This window comes from Myotis daubentonii, chromosome 16 (genome assembly GCF_963259705.1).
Source record: "Myotis daubentonii chromosome 16, mMyoDau2.1, whole genome shotgun sequence".
Lineage (NCBI taxonomy): Eukaryota > Metazoa > Chordata > Mammalia > Chiroptera > Vespertilionidae > Myotis > Myotis daubentonii.
Genome location: NC_081855.1, coordinates 16,265,807 through 16,289,650, shown reverse-complemented (window position 1 = coordinate 16,289,650; position 23,844 = coordinate 16,265,807). Strand labels below are relative to the sequence as shown.

The 23,844-nt window shown below is 56.2% G+C and overlaps 1 protein-coding gene across 1 annotated transcript in view; it reads right to left on the bottom strand.

The window, feature by feature from the left end:
• The window catches only part of PIK3R6 (phosphoinositide-3-kinase regulatory subunit 6), a 49,643-nt gene that overhangs the window by 1,390 nt on the left and 24,409 nt on the right, over positions 1–23,844 (bottom strand). Inside the window, exons 3-18 of the mRNA XM_059668647.1 lie at positions 23,029–23,112; positions 22,313–22,404; positions 21,517–21,585; positions 20,715–20,847; positions 18,672–18,741; positions 16,907–17,090; positions 15,428–15,593; positions 14,000–14,086; positions 12,192–12,606; positions 12,005–12,083; positions 10,904–11,026; positions 7,236–7,346; positions 5,636–5,726; positions 5,359–5,429; positions 4,849–4,939; positions 2,303–2,373 (exon numbers count right to left, since the gene is read on the bottom strand). Of these exons, the coding sequence (XP_059524630.1) occupies positions 2,303–2,373; positions 4,849–4,939; positions 5,359–5,429; positions 5,636–5,726; positions 7,236–7,346; positions 10,904–11,026; positions 12,005–12,083; positions 12,192–12,606; positions 14,000–14,086; positions 15,428–15,593; positions 16,907–17,090; positions 18,672–18,741; positions 20,715–20,847; positions 21,517–21,585; positions 22,313–22,404; positions 23,029–23,112 (1,937 nt within the window). The remainder of the gene's footprint in view (positions 1–2,302; positions 2,374–4,848; positions 4,940–5,358; positions 5,430–5,635; positions 5,727–7,235; positions 7,347–10,903; positions 11,027–12,004; positions 12,084–12,191; positions 12,607–13,999; positions 14,087–15,427; positions 15,594–16,906; positions 17,091–18,671; positions 18,742–20,714; positions 20,848–21,516; positions 21,586–22,312; positions 22,405–23,028; positions 23,113–23,844) is intronic.

Sequence of the window (23,844 nt, the reverse complement as noted above, 5' to 3'; positions counted from 1 at the left end):
AAGTGACCTGGCAGGGGCAGTCCTGCAGGCTGCTCTGGTCCCTACGGGCCTCGGGGTTTCTGCAGTCCTTCTCCCAACCTGCCATCCGTAATTCAGAACACAGCCCGGGCTGCTGGGGCCGGTGCCTGCCAGGTTATCAAGTGGCCAAGTGCTCCCATATGACAGGCAGGCTATGGGTGGAATTTCCTAAGTCCTGACCCCAGTTCCATGTTGGATTACATACAAAATTATTCACCTGGGACAGAGACGGCGTCTAGAAAGAGGCCACCTACTCCCCAGGGCTCAGATCAGGCCTTCTCACTTTGTACCCTGGAATTGTCTGGGGGCCAGATCTGGGCAGAAAGAATCCACCTTCTGCACAGGGAACCTGGGCCCAGGTGTCCAGCCTTCTGTGCCCCAAAGCCGTACGTCGCTTCTCTAGACAATACCCAGGGCCCAAGGAAAGCACCTCCCTAACCTCCAAGCTCAGGGGGCCTCTCGGAGAGGACCTCCCCCGCCCCAGGCAGGGAATTGGAGCTGCCTGGGCTGCAGGTGGGACTTCAGAGGCCTTTCTAGTCACTGGCCCAACCCACCTGCAGCTTTGGGTGGCTCCCCACCACAGAACACTGGAGTGCTAGAGCCGGGGACACTTGTCCAGGTGTTCTCAACCCTGGCTGCTCGTAAGAGTCATCTTTCAAAACATAAAATTAGAGATTCTGACTTAAATGGTCTGGAGTCCAGCCAGGCGTGATTTTGTGTTAGGGGGAGAGAAGAGAGAGAGAGAGAGAGAGAGAGAGAGAGAGAGAGAGAGAGAGAGAGAGAGAGAGAGAGAGATGTGCCCTGACTGGGGATTGAACCTGAAACCCTTTGGTGTACCAGATGACGCTCCAACCAACTGAGCCTCCCAGCCAGGGCCAGGCACGAGCATTTTAAAATAAGCTCCCATTGTAGGCATGGCTGGGAACCGCTGAGCTAAGCTACCTCTGCATTGTCATAGAGCAGAGGCACCAGCAGTAGCCTAAACGGGGGTGGGGTGCTGGGGTGTCAAGCATGTCCTGGCATCCCTGCTACAGTTTGGGGGGCTAGGGTAGGCCAGCCGGAAATCCATGGGCAGAGTCTCCCGGGAGGAGGGGCAAAGCCCAGACTCTACCGCCAGGCACCCGGGCCTGGCTCTGCCCCATTAGCTGTGTGACCTTGCACATATTTCTTAATCTCTCTGTGCTTTTGTTTCTCACCTGTGTAGGAAAAATGTGGTAATAATAGCAGCCACTTTGTAGGTGTGGAGATGAAAAGACAGCCTATGTTAAGCTTCTGGGACATGACAAGCACTGTATTCGTGTTGGCTGTTGATTGATGATAATTTTTCAAGAAGGAGCTGGCATAAATGATGGCCTCGGCTGTCAGGGGAGAAGGGAACAAACCCACTGTGGGTCCTTTCACTCCTCAGCCTGTCTCCTGGCCCCGGCCCCCTTCTACCATCACCCTATAGACTAGGCCACAGGGCATTTCTCTTTCTAGGATGGAAAAGACGTGAGCATGTTTATAGGCTAAGAGAAAGGAGCAGTAGAGAGCAGGGGGCGGGGAGGCAGTGTCAACACTGGAGGAAACAGATGGAGAGGTGCCCAGAGGAGATGGAAGAGAAATGGGTTAAATGATGCCAAGGCTCCATTGAGGTGGAAGGTCATGAGTGTGCTGTGGCCCTAGTCTATGTGGATGTAAGGATTTAGTCCAGAAACACTCAGCCACATGAGCGTACAAACTGAGGAGGAGGCTGGATCCAAAGTGAGGATCTGCCTGGTAGTTGAGGGTGTCTAAGAACATGGTCAGGGGAGTCATGGGATCCAAGGCCCAGCTAAGTAGGGAGGAGAAGCTGGGAGAGGCCATCAGGCAGGGGGAAGGTGGGTGAGTCTGTATCAATGGGGAATCCACATCAAGAAGTATGAATAAGGGCCAAGGGCAATGAGGTTGAAAGAGCTGGTTGGATTTGGTCAAAGGCCGGGCTATAGTGTTAGGAGTCTGGCAGTTGTGCTGTACAGGGGATGCCAGAATGTGTATTTTGTAGTTACCTCCGTGCGTCTTAGGTCTTCAGAGGGCCAGCAGGTGAGGGACAAGGCCTTCACTCTTATGATGCCTTATATGCCAGTTCATGCTCAATAGTTCAAACCAACTGATTGGAAAGCAGATTCTTTCTGATAGGACGACCCATTTCCATAGCAAAGGCTCAGAAAGGCTCACAGGTCCTTCCTCTGAACACTGATCCCCCCGCACTCCCAGCCACCTGCCCTTTTGAACATCCCCAGTTCCCATTCTACCCAGTACTCACAGAGAAGGACCTCCCTGCCAAGTTGGATGACTTGATAACTTCCATCACGTTAACACTCAGGCACGTGTGGTCTGTAAGGGGAGACACATTTTGGGGGGGGGGGTGTGGGTGGGATTTGAAACGGGAAGGAATGAGATGGGGGGGTGGGGCAGCTATGAATGGGCCCTGAGGGAAGTAGGACAGTTTGAGACCCTAGGTCCTAAGAAGACTCCCCCTCCCCACATGAACCTTCTCCCACATTCTGCTTGGCCCCTTCCTGACTCCACCTGGGTCCTAGCCACGTTTCTGTTGCTTCCTGATTATATTATCTATTTCCCTCCCCTGGTGAATCCACAAGTTTCCTCATCCTCAGGCAGAGCAGCCAACCCAGACCCCTTTCTTCATCCCCTCGCACCCCTTTTTCAATGGGAGAGGTTTCTGTTGAGCTTCCTCGCAGCTCCTGGGAAGGAACCTGGCCCAGGATGTGTGTGCAACAAAGCACCACGGAGAGGGAGGAGCGCAGCACTCCGACAGGCTGAGGGCATTCCCTGGGCTCCGGAATGGTGTCTAATGTGTCCAAACCATCGTGTGACTGCTCCCCGGCTCCCCGGCTCCCTGCTAAGGAGGGTTCTTAGATGTCTATGCCTGAGGCAGGTCTGGCCTCAGTTCTGACAGGGTTTTGTGATGGAAGACTTGGAGAAGCACAAGTTAGAGTGGGGGTGGGCAGTGCGAGTCTTGAGAAGAAATACAAAGTTAACAAGAAGTTAAGATTGTCACTTACTACATGTAATAAATTAGTATCTTATCTCCATTTTAGAAGGGAAAAAACGGGGAGAGAGGTCACAAGTAACTTGCCTAGGCCACACGGCGGTAAGTGACAAAGCTGGCTTGAAGCCTGCCCTTCCGGTCCTAGAATCTGTGCTCTCCACCAGCCCTACCTCACCTCTCGGTTAGAGCTATTGCCAAAGTCACACATCCCCTTCACGGTGGGCGTTAAAGACCTACAAGCAGAGGATGTCACGTGCCCTGGCCTGTAGCTCTGATACACCGAGAATGTCTGGCTGTGACAGGGTTTCATGTCATCCACAAGTTCAACCCGCCTGAAAGCCATTTTATCAGGAAATGATCAAATCAACAGATTATTTCTTGAGTGTCCTCTTTGTGACAGATGCTAAGACAATTTTGGAGTGATGATGCCCTTAAATAAATGCAAATGCTGTACAGGACAGATGTCGTTAACTGGAGAGCTAGCAAAGCCGCCCTCATCGCTCATCGTTGGACAGGAGAGGAGGGAGGGAGCCGAGGCATACTCCTCAGAGGCGTCCAGGCTGGCTAATGTGTACTTTCAGTCTGTGTTTCTTCTGGAACATTCCAGATTCATTCATTCTTTTTTTAAAAATATATATTTTATTGATTTCAGAGAGGAAGAGAGAGATAGAAACATCAAGAGAGAATCATTGATCGGCTGCCTCCTGCACACCCCCTACTGGGGATTGAACCTGAAACCCAGGCATGTGCCCTTGATCGGAATTGAACCCAGGACCCCTCAGTCCGCAGGCTGATGCTCTATCCGCTGAGCCAAACCAGCTAGGGCTCATTCATTCGTTTTAAAATAAATTTTCGGGTGTAAAGTAGCACTTCCTTTATTCACTAAATGTTTACTGAGTACCTACTATGTGCCAGGATGTGTGCTAGGCAGTGAGCCAGATACAGTTCTGCCTGGTAAACTGTTTGCTCTGGAACAATCTTCCACAAGCATCTGTGGCTCACAGCCTGTACGTCTGGCCTGCTGAGGTTTGGAGGTTGCAGAGGAAGAGTGAGAAGCCGAGGTGAGGAATACTGGCTCTTGTGTGAGATATGACCTTGGGCAAGTTATTTCATTTTCTTCAGTTTCCTCTCCTGTAAAAAGTTGCTAATACAAATAATGCCCATGTCATCGGGTTGATATGCTTACAGGAGTGGATATGTTTGACGTAGAACATAACATGGCCTCTGAGCAACGTGTGTGGTGGTTAGGAATCCACATCACCACCCTTTCATTATTCCAGAGGCCAGGGCGCTCACAGGAACAGCTCCCATCTATAATCTATGCATATAATTATATGCACATAACCTGGTGTCTTCTAGGATCTCAATTTTAGATTTAGATAATGAGATAACGATCTTAGTATCAATAGATCTCTGTCATTCTATAATTAGTTAGTAGATACTTTGGATTGGTAGTGCCCTGTGTGACCTGGAGGGTCCCTGCCCAATGGAACAGCATTCAAATAAAAATTCCCAAATAAAACTCTAGCCCTGCAGCCCGGGTGCAGAGGAGGAGCTCCGCCTTCATCAGGCCTCAGACGTGCAACCCAGTGCTAGAGCGCAGCCAGCGCTCACTGCTCAGCATCTGAGGGCGGGTGCTGTGCTTCACTCGGGCAGCCTGAGTAGGAGCTCAACCTGTTCAATGACCCCAGGGCTGGGTGGGAGGCCTCCCCGGGTCACCTCCCCTCCTGTCACTGGCCCCTCTATCCTCCGCCCTCTGTCCCTCCGCCCTCTCTCGGCTCTGCGTCCCTGCTCCTCACCTTCAGTGTCACTGGCTGGAAGGGCCTTCAGGACCAGCCCGGTGGCCCTCAGGGAAATGGTAACCTCTCGGGTCCGGTGGCTGAGCAGGGCCTGGGGAGGGAGGTCAGGGATAGATGGCGGCCTCACATCCTCACGTCAGCAGTCTCACTCCCAGCCCCTGCCTCGAGTTTTACCTGAGTCATCACTGCCCAGTAAGGGGACCCGGGAAAGGGCTTGGAGCACTCTCAGCCCAGGGGGCATGTGCAGCCTTCTAGATCTAGAGGACGCTGTCTCTAATGAGGAAGGGGCCAGCCCCTTGTTCCTGAAATCAGGTCCCCTCCTGTCTACATGGGGGCCGCTGGTAGCCCTCACATTCCTACAAAACTCTCTGAAGGCTGGGGCACCGGTGTGTGTGTGTGTGTGGGGGGTGCGGAAAAGGGCAGAAGGCTCCGCTGGCTCTGTTTCCCCTCCATGTGCTCCTGACACCTGCTTCCATCCAGGGGCACCTCCTGACCACACCCAGCACTGACCTTCCGGTAGCACAGGGAGAGCTCAGCCCCGGGGGCCTCAGCCGCTCCTCTCCTCCTGGGGGAGAAAGCATCTGAGGGAAGAGAAGAGGCTGAAGGTGGGAGGTCCTCCCCCAGCCCAGTTCCCCACCGCCCTGAGCCTCAGGGGGGCCAGGCTGCCCTTTCATCCGGGTGAGCTTGGAGGGACCCAGGTCACCTCAGTATTCAGCCAAGACAGGTGGGGCCACGGGGCTTGGGGAGGCTGTCAGGGCGAGCTTTGGAAACGGGAGCAGATGCTCACCTTTGGGGAGTTTGGAGTCTTGGATCTTCACCTTCAGCTCAGTGAGGAAAATGTCCTCCGCGGAGTCCTGGCTCAGGTCACCGAAGAAGATCTGGAGAGACGGAGGTGTGGGGGGGGAGGAGGTGGAGAAGGCTGCTCCCTGCCAGAGGAGCTCCCCCTGCAGCCCCACAGCCCGAGGATGTGGGTGCTGGGAGAGTGTCCAGAAGCTGCCAGAGTCCCCCTGCCCCTCCTGCCGGTGCGGGGTTCCGAGTGGCACCCAGTGATGACCCGGATCTGACTGTCCATCACCTACACCTATATCATATGCCAGCAAATCACAGATTTATCATCAGTGGAGGAAAGTATGATTGAAACCCAAACTACTGGAACCAGCACTAATGTGGACGGCAGGAGCGGGGACACCGTTCACAGGAGGGAGGGTGACAGTCTCTTGTAGACCCTGGTAGGGGAGGATGAAAGGGTGAGGGCCAGACCGGAGGACCCGGCAGTCCTCCCTGTGCACAGGGAAGCCCGGGCTGTGGGAGCCAAGGGCTAGGGAGACCCCCAGGAAATTTTGGGGTGGGAGTGGCTCCTGAGGGAAGAGGGACAGAGCAGAGGGGAGGGAGGATGTTGGAACAACAGGGAAGAGTAGCCACAGGATCCTCAAAAGAACAGGATGGAGAGAGGAAAAACGTGTCCACCAGCAGCCAGGGGCTGGCCTGGCACTCAGGGCGCGGTCTCCGTGTTCTGTTGACCATAAACAAGTTCACAGACACTGGCACTGTTAGGCAAGGCCACTCTGTGACTGTGATGGGCCAAGACAGAAAGCCGACCCACCACTGTCACGTCTGAACACAGGAAAGATGGGAAGACTGTGCAGGCCACAGCCCTCCCCTCCCCTCCCAGCAAACAGTGAGCGGCTGCTGTTTCTTTGCGCCAAAGAATAGCAGTTAAAGCCACTGAGATGCCCAATCGTAGAATCATTCCTGACAGCGTGCGACCCAGAGCCAAGTCACATGTTTCGGAGCCCTCTCCAAAGTCTCCGGGCAGGAGGCCAGACGCTGTGAGTTCTAACAGTCTCCTCCTGAGATGCTCTGTGGTTCTCCAGGTGTGTGGCCCCCCTCACTCAGCAAGTCGGGAAGCCCCTCTCTGTCCTGCGTTAGGTGTGCTCCTGGGGGCCTTTGGCTGAGGGCACTGGCAGCTGCGATGTTTACTCCCCGTACCAGGGACCTCTGAGAGTTTTTCCCCCCTTTTGTCTCTTTTGTGTGGTTTTGGTTTGCAGTTTGAAAACCAAGGAAAAGTCCTGAATCCTTTATTTAGGTCAAAATCAAGGAGGCAATGAAGAAGAGATCTCCCCCGGGAAGCAGAGTGAAAACAAGAATCCCGTAAGCTAGAAGGACTTCCACAAGGAGCTAGACTAGAGGCGGAGGTGGCCATTGGAAACGAGCCTGCAGGCGCTCACAGAAATCCAGGACGAATCCCAGTAAGAAGATAACATTCACAGCCCGGGGTCTCTGGGTGGGTTTATGACGTTCACCCTGGTAACCTGTGTTTCCCCAGAGCCAGGTACTCAGGGGTGGGGTCCTGGGGCCCAGCAGGCTGCCCCAGGTGGAAAGCTTACCTTGACTGTGTAGAGCTGGAAATAGATGGGTTGGGTGCCCATGCGGACATAGTAGGTGATGACATCCAGGATGAAGGGGTCTACAGTCTGGGATGTGTCCAGGGAGGGAGGCTGTGAGGGAGACAGACTATTTTCAAGGACCTCCTTCCATGCTACAGTGGGAGGTGCCACTTTCTTAATAGAGAAACCCCATAACCCCCACCTATCCCCTGGGATGTACTAACCCAGCTGGCCCTTCAGCACAGTCCAAGCCTTTCCTACGACCCAACTTCCACTCTAGTCAAAATATGCCTGTGCAGAACCCCATTTCCCCAGGGACTCAGGGTCATTGTAATTGCACCAAGACATACTTGGTACCTCGATGTGCAAAGCATTGTGCTGGGTGCTTGGGGTAGACAAGATGCTTGAGGATATAACTAGTCACGTAAGAGTCTGGACTGGGTTCTAGGTTTGCTCTCACATCACTAACCTTGGGCATGAGAAGTTGAACCAGAAGGTGATGTTTCCTTCAGTTCTGGTGGTATCTGAATATATTAATAAACTAACTATTTCTTACATATTATTGGGAAGGGACTAGTGCAATGTCCTACAGCCCCCCCCCCCCAAAAGCCCCATATAATTCTAAAGCATAATAATTTGGTATTCTAGGTAAATAGAGCAGAATGTCTACATAGAATCTGAGAGTATCAGTGTTGGAAAGAAGCTCAGAGTTTATCTAACCCATCTGTGTATGGCCCTACGAGATCTCCTCTGATTCTCACATCTGATCTACTGAATACTGTTCCCTTCAAAAAGGTCATGCTGAAGAAGTAGGAACTTATTCTAGTCATGCTGCGTCACGCACACTGTTTCCAGTCTCCTCGTGTGGAAACTGCTTTTGGAGTAAGTGTAAGGGTCATACAAATTGTTAATTATAAGGAGACGGAGAGCAGGAGAAAACCAAAATCTTATATGTGTCCTGGCAGGGGGGAAAACTACCAATAAAGGCACATAGTTTTGAGGAAAAGGTATTTTAATACCCAGCTGAATAGTCTTTCATGTATATGCAGACATTTTCAGATAAGCAATAATTCAGAAAACATGCTGCCCTAGCCGCTTTGGCTCAGTGGATAGAGCGTCGGCCTGCGGACTCAAGGGTCCCAGGTTCGATTCTAGTCAAGGGCATGTACCTTGGTTGCGGGCACATACCCAGTAGGGAGTGTGCAGGAGGCAGCTGATCGATGTTTCTCTCTCATCGATGTTTCTAGGTCTCTATCCCTCTCCCTTCCTCTCTGTAAAAAAATCAATAAAATATATTTAAAAAAAGAAAACATGCCCCCCAACATCTTTATTCAAATAAAAGATATAAGAAGGCACCCCAATCAATCAGGCACTAAAGCAAAATGGAGATCTCAGTAAAGTGGCAAGTTTGAAAATAAATACGTAAAAATCAATAAGTCCCTTTTATACTAGCAGTAACACCATCCAAAAACAATGGGAGAAAGATACTATCCACAATTGCAAGAAAAAACTATTAAACATGAGGATAAATTAAGCAAGAAATGGGTCAAATCTATATGCTGAGAACTGCACAACTATCATGAGGGATATACATGAAGACCTTAATAAATGGAGTTACACTTCGGTCTCAGAGACGGTGACTTAATATGCTAAAGATGCTAATTCTCCTCCAAAGTCCAATCAAAATCCCAAGGGAATTAAACATAAAACGAAGCCCCAGCCAGTGTGGCTCAGTTGGTTGGTTGTCGGCCCCGTGCACCCAAAGGTAGCAGGTTGGGTTCCCAGCCAGGGCACATGCCCAGGTTGATCCCTGGGAGGGAACTTGCAGGAGGCAGCCAAGTGATGTTTTGCTCTCACATCAATATTTCTCTCTCTGTGTCCCTCTCCCACTAAAAAAATAAATCAATAAATTTTTAGAAAAATGAAAGAATTCTGAAACTTTTCTGTAAACAAACCTAAATAAGCACGTTCTGAAAAGTCTTGAAAAAGGGAAGTAAGGGGGTAAGCTTACCCTGACAGCTATTAAAATATCAAAGTGCTAATTGGTACAGTACTGAATAGACCAATGAGAAAGAACAGGTATCCAGAAATAAACTCAAGCATATGTTAGAATTTAGTAAATGATGAAAGTGGCATTTCAGATGGATGGAGCAAGATGGTTTATGCAATTAATAGCTTAGGAAAACTGGCTAACCATTTGGAAAAAATAAAATTACATACTCCAGCTGAAACCGGTTTGGCTCAGTGGATAGAGCGTCGGCCTGCGGACTGAAAGGTCCCAGGTTCGATTCCGGTCAAGGGCATGTACCTGGGTTGCGGGCACATCCCCAGTAGGAGTGTGCAGGAGGCGGCTGATCGATGTTTCTCTCCCATCGATGTTTCTAACTCTCTCTCTCTCTCTCCCTTCCTCTCTGTAAAAAATCAATAAAATATATTTTAAAAAAATTTACACACTCCACACTAAACACTGAAATTAATGGCAGGTAGGTCATTTAAATGTAAAAGTGGAGATGCTCAAAGTATTAGGGTAAATTATCAGTGAAAATGTATTTAATCTTGGGTACAATTTAATCAGTAGAGAAATCCTTTCAACACATAAAAGTGCTATGTATGTCTACACAAATGTATTGAACTTTTGAAGATCAAAAGCTCTGTTTACATAATTGATAGGCAAATAATAAAGTGGAATAAAATGTCTGCAACACATATGATTGCAAAAGGATAAGATTCTCTTAATATGTCAAGGCCTTTTCAAGTCAGCAAGAGTCTAGCTTCTTCCCACTGTCGGCCGCCAGGGGTGGGGGTGGCGCTGTGTAAGAGAATGTGCTCTTGATTCCATGAGGGACTCTACCACTCATTCGGTCACTTTGGGCAGGTTACCTAATCTCTCTGTGCCTCCGCTGCTTGAGCTGTAAAATGGGGCTGTGGAGACAATAGCACCCGCCAACAGCAGTATCTACTTGGTAAGGATGCCCTGTGTGAAGTGCTCAGAGCAGTGCCTGGCACATGGGTGGGCCCTGGAAGCATTCGCTATGATAACCACAGACAAAGCATCGCAGGAAACTCACAAGAGAAGGAGTGTCATTGGCCTACACACTCACGCAAGGATGCTTTCCTTCATCTTTTCCCCTGTGGTTTTGTCCAAAGTGCAGTCAGTAACCACGGGGATGGCTTCCGGGACCCCTGTGGGTACCAGCATCTGCGGATGCTCATACACCCCCTATAGAAAGTCACCTACCCACAACCTCCCGTGTGCTTTAAGTCAGCTCTAGATTGCTTCTAACACCTAATACAATGCGAATGCTATGTACATCGCTGTCATACTGTATTACCTAGGGAACAATGACAAGAAAAAAGAGTCCGTATGTGTTTAGTACAGAGGCAACTGTGGGCTGAGTACACATGAGCAACAGTGTAACCTGTATTCCTGAGTGTTTTCCATCCGGGTTGGTTGAATCGGCAGATGCAGAACCCGTGGATAAGGACTGTGGTTAGGGTTCGCTCCACTCGCTGGTTAGGGTTCGCTCCTGTATTGCTCTCCTGCCTCCTCCAACCACGGATCCCCCGGGAGGGTCCCCTGGACTGACTCTTTAAGTCAAGGGTCAAGAGTCACATCGGAAATGGCCCCCTCCCGCCTCCCTCCACCCTGCTGCCCTCGCCGCCCCTACCATCTCCGCCAGCTTCTGGATGGCCGGGCACAGGGTGTTGACGGTGCTCTCGTACCAGGGGTCCGCCCGGCCCAGGAAGGCCGCCAGCTCTCCGAGCTCCAAGTGCCGGGATGACGCGCGCTTCTGAGGACAAAGGGAGGAGGCGGACCATCAGGCCTTGTCTCGGGCCGCTCGTCCTGGCCGCAGGGTTCCCAGGTGCCAGGCCTGGGCAAACCAGCTTTGGGAATGTGGTCCAATCGCTTAACCTCGTGGGGCCGTTTCTGCACCATAGACTGTGCTGTTCTATCTCGGATGGAGCGGGAATAGCCTCTCTGAGGGCCACTTGTCAGGGACGTTGCGAAATGACCATCAGCCTTAAAAGGAGGAGGCGGGTGTTGCATTGAACTTAATCTTCTCATTGGCAGCAGAGTGGGCAACAGGAATGAGAACCCTCGAGTGGGGCTTCCTCTCCCCCAGCAGACCAATGGCTTCCGCTGCCCGAGGTTCCCAGGAAGTGTGTGTGTGTGTGCGTGCACGCGCATGCATGTTCATGTGTGTGTGCGTGTGTGCACGTGCATGTGTGTACATGTGCATGTGTGCCCCTGTCTGAGGAGAAGCTTGCCATTAATTCCATTAGGAAAGCAAAATGAAAACCGGCGTTGGGCAGGTTGCCTGCCCCTGTGGGGGAACATCCCTCCGGCCACACTCAGCCCCAGGGCCATGTCCGTGGCGTCTGGGAAGAAGACCTCTAGGCCAGTGATGGCGAACTATGACACACGTGTCAGAGGTGACACACGAACTCATTTTTTGGGTTGATTTTTCTTTGTTAAATGGCATTTAAGTATATCCAATAAATATCAAAAATATAAGTCTTTGTTTTACTATGGTTGCAAATATCAAAAAATTTCTCTATGTGACACGGCACCCGAGTTAAGTTAGGGTTTTTCAAAATGCTGACACGCCGAGCTCAGAAGGTTCGCCACCACTGCTCTAGGGTGTCTCCCAGCCCCGCATCCCGAGGAAGGTGACCCCAGTTCCTGGAGCCGGGGCGGCAGGCTGCAGTGTGTCCTGCCAGCCCCTCACCCAGACCCCTGCTCCTGACAGCCCCCCGCCCCCCATCACCTCAGGAGTCAGCACAGGGATGTAGTAGAGCTGCAGGCTGAGTCTGGGCGACAAGCAGAACGTCTGGGTCTCTCGCTTCCTGGCAAAGGGCCACAGAGCACAGGGGTGTCAGCACATGCCGACCGGTGCCCCCAGGACCCCCGCCCCAGCACCTCCCCCGCCCCCGCCCCCCGGCCCCGGGCCCCACCTGAGGCTGTGGTAGGCCCTGGCCAGGCGCCCCAGCATCCTGTCGTCCCCCAGCACCAGCACGCGGGCCGTGTGCAGCCGGGCGACGCCGGGCAGCAGCTCTCCGTCCCCACTGGGCCTGCCCGTCCTCCGGTGAAGCCCGGGGGGGCCGTCCCAGTGGCTGATGTCGGGGGGCCACATCCGCTTCTTCACGCCCCCTTTGCGCTGCAGCCCCGCGCGCTCCGTCTCGGGGCTGCTGGGTGCGGGCAGCTCGTCAGCGCCCGCAGGAAGGTCCCGCTCGATGCCGCTGTCGGTGGACAGCACGGACACGCGGGCCAGCGCCCGGTCGGGCAGGAGGCCCTGCAGGTCCAAGGCCTCCATGTCCGCGCTGAGGCGCCGCTGGGAGCGCGGGCGCAGGAAGAGCACCAGTTCCCTCCCTGCGACGTGGGGAACAAGGGCGCCGTGGGCGGAGGGCGTGTGGGCTGCCAGGGCCTCCCCCGCAGGTCGGGGTTCATGTTTCCCAAACGCTGCTTCACTGAGCAGCAGCCCCACAAGATGCTCCCGAAGGCGCAGAGGTTCCGTGGCCAACAGGCCAAGCGCCCCCCTCGCGGCCCCCTCTTGCTGAGTCCATTCCTCAGCATCTAAAGGCTCCGGGAAGCCTGCCGTCAGGAATCAGGTCAGCGGTACCTCCCGACTTGGAGCCTCTTTCTCACCCTCGCTCATTCGCATCCTCCCGCCCTCCCACTTCCTGCAGCTTCCCCTGGGACACCGAGAACGGACCGGCTCCGGGAAGACCTCCAGGCTTCCCGACCTCCAGACTCAGCCCTGGGGCTGAGTATGTTCATTTGATTTCCCACGAGGAAACGGGCCCAGAGAGAAAACCGAGTCTGTCTGACCCGGCACGTCAACGGAAGTGCCAGGACCTGACCCAGCTCGCTAGTCCCGCTCTGCTCCCTGCAGCCTGTGCCTGTCTTCCCTGCTCCCTTGACAAGGGCCACGGGCACTGGGAGGGGACGCCAGTGGGAGGGGAAGTGGGGGGCGAGCGGGTCTTTCTGGCAGGGCCCTGCAGCTCCGGGAGCCATGACTTCTCTTGTGACTGCCTCCTTCTTGGGGACCTGCATTGTCTGTTGGCATCATCATGAGCATGTGGCACCTTCTAGACCAGTGGTTCTCAACCTTCCTAATGCCGCGACCCTTTAATACAGTTCCTCACGTTGTGGTGACCCCCAATTTCATTGTTACAAATTGAACATTATGAAAGCATAGTGATTAATCACAAAAACAGTGTGTAATTATATATGTGTTTTCCGATGGTCTTAGGCGACCCCTGTGAAAGGGTCGTTCGACCCCCAAAGGGGGCGCGACCCACAGGTTGAGAACCGCTGTTCTAGACAATGCGAGGCCGGTGGCTAATGTGCTCAGCTGTTCTGACATCAGGAAAATGCCTGCTTCCTTCAGATGTGCAGAGCAACTCATGCACACCCAGACACACAACAGATGTACACATGGACACGCAGACACATACAGATACATGCAGATACACCTAGACAGATGCACACACAGACAGACACAGACACACATAATAGATACAAAGTTACAGTCACACAGAACACACACAGACACAATAGATACACATACAAGCACATGCAGATACATACACAGACACACACAGAGACACATGGACACAATGACACACAAACACATGTTCACACAGACACATGAGCACACACAGACCCAGGCACACTTACACAGATGCAGAGACACACACAGACACACACATGCCACTGTTCCCAGCCAGCTGCTACGGAGGAGGTCAAAGGCGTGACTTACAGAGCTGCTCCTCATCCGTCCACAGCTGGAATGTGATGTGCGGGCTGGGCAGCGGGATGCTTGGGGGCCGCTCTGGGACGGGGTCACCTGAAGGAAGGAGCAGGCTGTGGAGACCACGGAGAAGATTGTGGGATTCTCCTCTGCCCTCCCACCCCACCCGCAGCTCCTGCATGGGGCCTCAAAGGGGTTGGCAGACCCTCGCCCTCCCACGCCCGCTCCGGTTCCGGCCTCTCCCTCTCTGCCACGGCAGCTCACCCAGGCCTCACACTGCAGCCGTGCCTCCTGCCCTCCGTGCTCAGAAGCTCCGTCTCCTGCGAGCTTCCTAGCTCCGCTTGTAGGTCCCTTCACAACCCAGCTCACAGGGTCTTTCCCACCTGTTTCTCCTATGGCTGGTCCCTCCGCTGACCCCACATGCAGCCACGCTGCCTTCACCCAGAACAGTGGTCGGCAAACTGCGGCTCGCGAGCCACATGTGGCTCTTTGGCCCCTCGAGTGTGGCTCTTCCACAAAATACCGACTTCTGCGCATGGGCCACGAAGTTTCAATCGCACTGTACGTGCGCGACCGCACGTGGTATTTTGTGGAAGAGCCACACTCAAGGAGCCAAAGAGCCGCATGTGGCTCGCGATCCAGTTTGCCAACCACTGACCCAGAGGAAGGGGAAAGGCTGCTGTGTTTCTCAGTGTGTCTCCCAGTAGCTTGCACACAGAAGGCACTCAATTAATGTTTGCTCTGGGGGGTGACGCTAAAGAGAGCTCAGGAGCCAAGTACTAAGATCAGCAGGACCCCTGCAGTCCAGGGGAGAGATGGGGCCAGGCCCCCCCTCTTCTTCTCCTTCTGAAAGCCTTCCTGACCACTCCACCCCTGTGGTCATTCCCTCCCAGCAGACCTTACTGGCTGCGCTTAACAACCAAATCCTAACATGTAGACTTAGGATTTAATTTCTACAAAGCATGGCTCCCTCCCTATCAAGGCTGCAAGCTTCCTTAGTGGAGAGCAACTGATGCCCACAGAACACCTACTCCTGCCAGGCGCTGTTCTCCGCACCTGGCACACCTTGCCATCACCTCACCAGATCCTGCATGGGCCACAGACAGTATTCTTATCCTCACTTTACAGAGGAGGAGCCAGCGGCACAGAGAGGTTAAGTAACTGGCCCCAGGCCACACAGTAAGTCGCAGAGTCAGAACTTGAGGCCAGGTATGCCCCCTTCAGAGGGCATGCTCTTACCCAGGACACTGTGCTCAAAACCACCGTCCCATGCAGGGGCTCAACAGGCTGGTCAGTAAGATGTGCAGGACAAGTCAAGGCAGGAGGCAGGTGCTGGGTGTGGCTGGCTGGTGGGGGTGGCCAGACCTGGTCTCATCCTGTCCATGCAGTTACTGCAGAGTTAGCAAGTGGTACCCCAGGAGAGCACCCGCCGCTTACCGCCGCAGCGCCCCCTGGCGGCCGCCGTCGGCCCCAGCAGCGAGCAGTAAATCTCCTCCAGCCTCTCCAGGTGCCCCTCCCGGGTGGCGCTGGGCTCGCTGGCCGTCTGCTCCACCGCGGCCACCACCTCGTGGAAATGGCGCTCCAGGGCGCGGCGGGGGCTGGCCTGCCGAGGAGCGGTGTCAGAGCCTGGATCCCGGCCCCGCACCCGCCCACCCCAGCTCCGACGCCAAGTCCGCAGGTGCATGGACAACGCCACCTGGCGCCTCCTCTCTGCCTGGGGCGAAGGGGGGGGGCGAGGAGGAGCAGACGGAGCTTCCCAGCCAAAGTGCCTGCGCCCCCACATCCAAGGCTCCGCCCCTGTCCCGCCACAGCTGCTACCAGATGCTGCCTGCGACCCTGGGTGGGGGAGGGGGGGAAGACAGCTGGTGCCTGGCAGTGTGGGGAACCCAGTGGGCAGGATGGCTGCTGGCACCCACCTCCCTGAGGGTCACCAGGCACTTGTGTCAACGTCCTGCCCCCACCAGGATGTGAACTCCAGGAAGGCAGCGATGTTGTCTGTTTTATTTAGAGCTGCATCGCCAGCACCCTGTCCATACATGTATTGAATATTTCCTGAACTTCTCTCATTTTTATACTGCCTTGACATAGCACCTATACTGTTAACTACTCAATATTTTTATTTAAGTCAGCTCAGTCTTTTGGTTCAAAAATATTTTAAGAAGAAATTTTATATTGCTACCCTACATAAAAAGGTTGGCTCAGAGTTGAGCATTGACCTATGAACCAGGAGGTCACGGGTTCGGTTCCCAGTCAGGGCACATGGGCGGGTGGCTGGCTTGATTCCCATGATGGAGGCAGCCGGTCAGTGATGCTCTCTCATCATTGATGTTTCTCTCTCTCTCTCCCTCTCCCTTCCTCTCTGATATCAATAAAAGTATATTTTTAAAAATAAAACTGCATATAGGGGGTGATCTCCCAGTTTGCTAGAAAGGAGTGGTGGGGGAGGCGACTGAACATGGGCTTGAAGTCAGATCTGGGTGACATTCTGACTCGGTCCCTTTGCATGTGTGACCAGGAGTAGGTTAGCATCTTCTCTGTCCCTGAGTTTTGGAAAATGGCATCCATTTCACAGTGTTGTGGTGAGAATTTTAGAACGTGATACATGTGAAGTGCTTAACACAGTGCCTGGAACGCAACAAACACCCAATAAACAGTAGCTATTGGGATTATCATTGTCATTAAGGCAATAAACCAGACTGTTCATTGCTACTATGTCTGGGTGGAGGGGTGTGAGTGATTTTTATTTTCCCCTGTGACTTACCTGCATTTCTCAGGCTTTCCTTAGCACATGTGTATTCGTGCTGACTTACGAAAGGTAACATGGCAATAGGAGAGGGGGCAGACGGGTAGAGTAAGCACTTGGTGTGGGCATGTAGGGCCCAGGGCTGGACCCCGCAGGGCTGGGCAGGGAGTCACCTGCAGCTTCCTTTGCAGAACTTCCGCCCGGCAGGCCCCGCCCAGAGCTGCCTGCAGGGCGTGGGAGACCACGTGGCGCATGCAGGCCTCGGGAGTCTGCTGTGTCTGGGCGGCCTGGATCTCCAGCAGCAGGGCACTGCACACGGAGGGAGGCACCAGCTCGGGATCCACGAAGAGGAACACTCTGGGGGCACAACGGGGAGGGAGTGTGCTGATGAGAATGACTACTAGGTGCAGAGCCACGGGAGGGGCACCCTCAGAGTCTTGCGGCCCCCCCCCCCCAAGTTATTTAGCTCCTCCCAAAACAGGAACCTCAAATTCAAACCTCTATGGGGGAGGGGAGCAACGATAGGGAATGGTGAGGACTGTGGCAAGGAAGAGCGTGCACAGCCCTTCTAGAGAGGCTAGAGAGGCGGCTGCTCCGTTGAGCCCAAGCATGTCAAACTCAAAGGCTAACACGGGCCAAATAAACAAGGTTCAAGTGTATGTGGCCGCAAAAACACAAAAGCTTCAATTTTCATAGAAACGTAGGTGTATTTCGATAGAGACATGCTGAATACAAAAGGCTGAAATAAATGAGTCATCGTTAACATAAAATAATAGAACATTTTAATAAAATTAATATTTTTTTCTTGAACTTTAACTTACCAGACACTGAATAACTGTGCAAATGAATACGCGTAATGCAAAAACCCCCTATTTTTCTTGTTCTCCGAAAGTGAAGTATTTCCTGTTGCGCACACCAAACAAGCCAGTACAAGACTAATGACGTGGCCATCGGCGGCAGCTAAAATATTCGCTGCTAGGATTAGTGGAGAGAAATGGTGCGCTTGCACGTAAGGCACATAAGGGAAATGAATGCAACACGATGATAGTAATCAGTCATTAGCGAACATTGTAGTTCGTTATTAATAATTATGTATCACGGGATATTGTAAAAGTTAAGTTGTGAAATTTTTATTAAAACGGTTCTTACATACTGTTATATTGGCTGGGCTGCAAAAATATTCGTTGTGGGCCGCGAGTTTGACATGCTTGGTCCAGTGTCTGGTGTCCAGGTAGGTTCTAATCTGCTTCCTCCTTTGGCGTCATGGCCCATCGACCACATGGCCCTCTGGGAGGGACCCTAAACCCTTCTTGCTGAAACTGGCGCTCTGAGCAGTCCCATCTGCTCTCATCATCCCTGTCACACCAGGAGACACCTCAGCCAGCTGTGCCTCCCACTTCTCCAAGGCTTATTCCTCCAAGCCCTTCCCCTCCCTGCACCTCCCTGAACACAGAGCCTCAAGCCATGCCTTCCAGCAGAAGTCCCTGCAGGGGAGGAAGCTATGCACCCAGCGCCATCTGTCCCTCTTCTCAGCTGTAACAGTGGGCACTTCCTCAACCTTAGCTACAGGGCCAGGCACGCTGACGACAGCCCGCAGACCTCTGTGACCGTGGCCTGAGCTCCTCTGCTCTGGGCATTCTGGAGCTGCCTCGGTTGCCAGCCTAGTTGACGCTGCCTCACGGCCACGGGAAGGATGGAGGTGAAACAACAGAGCTCCTGGGTGGCCAGTGTCCTGTCCAAGAAGGAGACCTATCCTACTCTCAGTGAGCTCCAGGGAAGGGCCTGCACCGGAGACGCACCCACCGCTGGACACATGTCATGGACGGGAGCTCTGCTGGGCTCCCCTCTGTCCAGCCCCCTCCCTGTCCTCCTGTCAGTGAGCAGTCACACAGGCCCAACACCGGAGGGCGGTGGGCAGCGCCCTTCGGAGCCACTCACCTCTCCTGGTAGGGGTACAGCTCGCTCCTCAAGTTCTGCTCTGCAATGACCAGCCTTTGGTACAGCGTCCCTGCCAAGCAGAGCACTTCAGCAAGCTGCCCGGCCTGACCCCAGGCCCCTCCCCACAGCAGGTGCTGGGATTTTTGAGCTCCCAGAATCCTGAGACCAGCTCGAGGCCTTGGGTGGAGCGGGACTGCTGCGTGGGAGACTCAGCTCCTCCCTGGGGCAGCTCCCACCTGGGGCAGCTCCTCCCTGGGGCTGCTCCTCCCTGGGGCAGCTCCTCCCTGGGGCAGCTCCACCTGGGGCAGCACCCACCTGGGGCAGCTCCCACCTGGGGCAGCACCCACCTGGGGCAGCTCCCACCTGGGGCTGCTCCTCCCTGGGGCAGCTCCCACCTGGGGCAGCTCCTCCCTGGGGCAGCTCCCACCTGGAGCAGCTCCCACCTGGGGCAGCTCCTCCCTGGGGCAGCTCCCACCTGGGACAGCTCCCACCTGGGGCTGCTCCTCCATGGGGCAGCTCCCACCTGGAGCAGCTCCTCCCTGGGGCTGCTCCTCCCTGGGGCAGCTCCCACCTGGGGCAGCTCCTCCCTGGAGCAGCTCCCACCTGGGGCAGCTCCCACCTGGGGCTGCTCCTCCCTGGGGCAGCTCCCACCTGGAGCAGCTCCTCCCTGGGGCTGCTCCTCCCTGGAGCAGCTCCCACCTGGAGCAGCTCCCACCTGGGGCAGCTCCCACCTGGGGCAGCTCCTCCCTGGGGCAGCTCCCACCTGGAGCAGCTCCCACCTGGGGCAGCTCCTCCCTGGGGCAGCTCCCACCTGGAGCAGCTCCCACCTGGGGCAGCTCCCACCTGGGGCTGCTCCTCCCTGGGGCAGCTCCCACCTGGGGCAGCTCCCACCTGGAGCAGCTCCCACCTGGAGCAGCTCCCACCTGGGGCAGCTCCTCCCTGGGGCAGCTCCTCCCTGGAGCAGCTCCCACCTGAGGCAGCTCCCACCTGGGGCTGCTCCTCCCTGGGGCAGCTCCCACCTGGGGCAGCTCCCACCTGGGGCAGCTCCCACCTAGGGCAGCTCCTCCCTGGGGCAGCTCCCACCTGGGGCAGCTCCCACCTGGGGCAGCTCCTCCCTGGGGCTGCTCCTCCCTGGGGCAGCTCCCACCTGGGGCAGCTCCCCCCTGGGGCAGCTCCCACCTGGGGCAGCTCCCACCTGGGGCAGCTCCCACCTGGAGCAGCTCCCACCTGGGGCAGCTCCCCCCTGGGGCAGCTCCCACCTGGGGCAGCTCCTCCCTGGGGCAGCTCCCACCTGGAGCAGCTCCCACCTGGGGCAGCTCCCACCTGGGGCAGCTCCTCCCTGGGGCAGCTCCCACCTGGGGCAGCTCCCCCCTGGGGCAGCTCCTCCCTGGGGCTGCTCCTCCCTGGGGCAGCTCCTCCCTGGGGCAGCTCCCACCTGGAGCAGCTCCCACCTGGGGCAGCTCCCACCTGGAGCAGCTCCCACCTGGGGCAGCTCCCACCTGGGGCAGCTCCTCCCTGGGGCAGCTCCCACCTGGAGCAGCTCCCACCTGGGGCAGCTCCCCCCTGGGGCAGCTCCCACCTGGGGCAGCTCCCACCTGGGGCAGCTCCCACCTGGGGCAGCTCCTCCCTGGGGCAGCTCCCCCCTGGGGCAGCTCCCACCTGGGGCAGCTCCCACCTGGGGCAGCTCCCCCCTGGGGCAGCTCCCACCTGGGGCAGCTCCTCCCTGGGGCAGCTCCCACCTGGAGCAGCTCCCACCTGGGGCAGCTCCTCCCTGGGGCAGCTCCCACCTGGGGCAGCTCCCACCTGGGGCAGCTCCCACCTGGAGCAGCTCCTCCCTGGGGCAGCTCCCACCTGGGGCAGCTCCCACCTGGAGCAGCTCCCACCTGGAGCAGCTCCTCCCTGGGGCAGCTCCCACCTGGGGCAGCTCCTCCCTGGGGCAGCTCCCACCTGGGGCAGCTCCCACCTGGGGCAGCTCCTCCCTGGGGCAGCTCCCACCTGGAGCAGCTCCCACCTGGGGCAGCTCCCACCTGGGGCAGCTCCTACCTGGGGCCGCCGTCTCGGTTTTCAGTCTGATGGCGCAGTCCAGGGCCACCGTGCAGTAGGGGGCGGGCAGGGTCAGTAGCCGCACGCAGAGGGCGTAGGTCCTCCGGTAGAGCTCCTGCGAGATGCCTGTGGCCTGGGACAGAGGGAGGGGGTGGGTGCCCGGAGCCCGAGGTCAGGAGGGTCCTGGGTGGATGGGAGAGGAGGAAGGTGGACCTGGGCTCCCACTTCTCCCCCAAATCTACACCTTCAATCTCTTCCCCCAGCGCCTGGAGGACAGGCTGTTTGACACTCCGCTCAGCTCCCCAGGAGGGAGAGCCACCTGTCTTTCCCCCAGTAAGTCCTCTCCCTCCTAGCCCTCTGCTCAGGGGGTCCCCCACACCCCACGGCCTCCAGGTTTCATCCCGGACTGCTAGGGAGAGGGCACGGCCAGTGGAGGGAAGCCCTGGCTGGTTTGGCTCAGTGGTCAGAGCTTAGGCCTGTGATCTGAAGGGTCCCAGGTTTGATTCCCCATCAAGGGCACATGCCCGGGTTGTGGCTGGATCCCCAGTAGGGGGTGTGCAGGAGGCAGCCGATCAATGATTCTCTCTCATCATTGATGTTTCTCTTTCCCTCTCCCTTCCTCACTGAAATCAATAAAAATATATTTAAAAAAAGAAAAAGAAAAAGAGAAAGAAAGAAAAGAAGCCGATCCAGGCGGGCAACCCAAGAGTTCTTCCCGAATCGCCCAGTCAGGGGGAGAGGACGTGTCCAGCCCCACCCTGTGTCATGGGTCCCCCCTCCCCCGACCCTCAGCGCGGCTCACCTTGGTGAGCACGTACATTAGCGTGTGCAGCAAAGGGATGATGACGCGCCGGGTGTCCTCGCGTTCTGCCTGCAAAACACGCATTGGGCTGGGGCTGAGGGGCTCACGCCCTAGCAGGAGGCTGTGGAAGGGGTTGGGGATGGTCAGGGACGTGATGGAAAAGGGCCACAGTCTGCCCTGTGGAGTCGGGTGGGGAGAGCACAGCGGTGGCGGTCCCAGTGTGAGGGGGCGGGCGTGGGGGGGGGTGTGGGGTGAGGGCAACTTCGTGGGGGAGGGGCGGCGGCGACCCAGGGCAGGGGCTGGGAGCAAGGCGACAAGAAAGTCCCCAACTGGGAGGCCCCTTGAGTGCAGCCCTGGTGGTGTGTGCGGGGAGCTGGGAGTACGTGCAGGAAGCTGGGAGGGGTGTGCGGGGAGCTGGGGGGTGTGGGGAGCTGAGGGGTGTGGGGGGCTGGGAGCGGTGTGCGGGGATCTGAGGGGTGTGGGGAACGGGGGCGGGGTGCGGGGAGCTGGGAGAGGTGCGGTAACTGTGGGCATTCTAGTAGCTGTGCATGTATGTTTATGGTGCATTCTCTCTGCCAAGTGACGTGATTGTCCATTGGTGCTCGCGTTATGGTTTCTTTTAGAAATATGCCAACTCATGTGAAACAGTGGGCGTCACTGAAAGGCAATGTTGCTCGTAGGAAAGCACAGGAGGGAGGCACGTGGTGGGAACGCAGCGGTTCACCAGTGACCAGTCCGGGGGCGCAGCGCGCAGGGGCCTCTCCTCTCACCCCTTTGGCCCCGGGCTGGGACCCACCTTTTCCAGTTCTCGGAGCAGAATGCGGACCAGCACCGGGCTCTTTCCAGGATCCCGCTCCACCTTCTTGTGCAGGGACCACCTCCACATGCCTGGGCCGGGAAAGGGGCCGCCGAGCGCGGCGGGGGCAGCTCTCAGAGGAGACGCCTCTGAGCGGGACCCCCGTCCCGGAGCCCCAGACCACGCCTTTGCGCAGCCACGGGCTGACCTGGGCGGGGCACTGGCTCCAGGGACACGTAGGTGGGCTTCTCCCACGCGGGGAGCCCTCACCTGCTGCCCCTGGTGGGCAGAGAATGCCCAGTGCAGACGGGGGAGGGGGTGGGGGAAGTGGGGGGCAGGGGGAGGTGGGACACAGGGAGAGGGGCGTGTGCACGTGGCTGAGGGAGCAGCATCCTTTATAGCTCAGGCCTCCACGGCGGTTCTGGAAGTCACGGGGGCCTGGAGGGCCCGGGGGTGTCATGGGAAGGAGAGTTGGGGCGGGTGGTTAGGGAAGAGGCTGCAGGCCCCGGGGGCACTCTGCCACAGCCCCTGGCAGGGTGAGGGTGAGCAGGGGGCTGGGAAGGCTTCTGGGTTCTTCAGGCCCCGGGGATCCCCAGCAGGATGAGGGTTCTGCTGGAAGCCCCTCCCTGTGAGCTGCAGGCAGGTACTTCATTGAGAAGGTGTGGATGGGGTGGGGGTGGGGGTGGGGGGAGGTGGGGGGACCTGCTGGCTCCTACCTCGGTTGCTCCGCAGGGCGGGGGCCTGGGCGCTGAGCTCCCGGAGCACAGCCTGCACGCTCCGCTGCAGGTCCAGCTCCACATCTGGGGGCGGAGAGCGGGGAGCTTAGAGGCCAGGAGCTTTGGAGCTCAGCCCCTGGTCCTACCCTCGCCCCACGCCCATTCCCATGGGAATGTCTGTAGCCCCTTCTCTGAGCCTCAGGAGGTCCCTGAAAGTATCCACGAGAGCGGGCAGGCAGCATCCGGCCCGGGCAGGGATACAGCCTCACACAGCGTGTCTGTGATTCCTGTAAAACCAGCATTTCCAAGCGTGCGGCATGTGTCCCACCGGTGGCACACAGACATGTAAGATGGTACACAAATGAGCCTAATATCTGATAACGATGCGCTCATTTTAATGCGTAGTGGAAAAAGAGATGACCAGTTCCTCAACAAATGCATGGAGCCAAAATGAAAGCCAGTTTAAAGAAACATATCGGGTAATAACAGGAAGAGGCAAAGACTCTCTCCCTGACCAAACGTCACCCGGGCTCTTCTGAGCCCTCCTCTTCACGGGGCCTGGCCCTGGCCCCTGGCCTGCCCTTGGCCTGCCTCGCAGTGTCAGCACGAATCCCGCTGTCAGTGTATAGAGAATCCCCCACTTGATATCTGATCAAGTTCGCCACCCCATGTCTGGTGTATAAGTCCTTGACCTGCCTCTCGCGAGAATCCTGTCAGGTCAGTTGAATAAGAATCCCCCCAGCCCTGAGGTCTCTTCTTAGTCATTTTCCGTCCCCTGGCCGCCCCTTGTGCGTGGGCTGTGAATGCCCAGCTAGC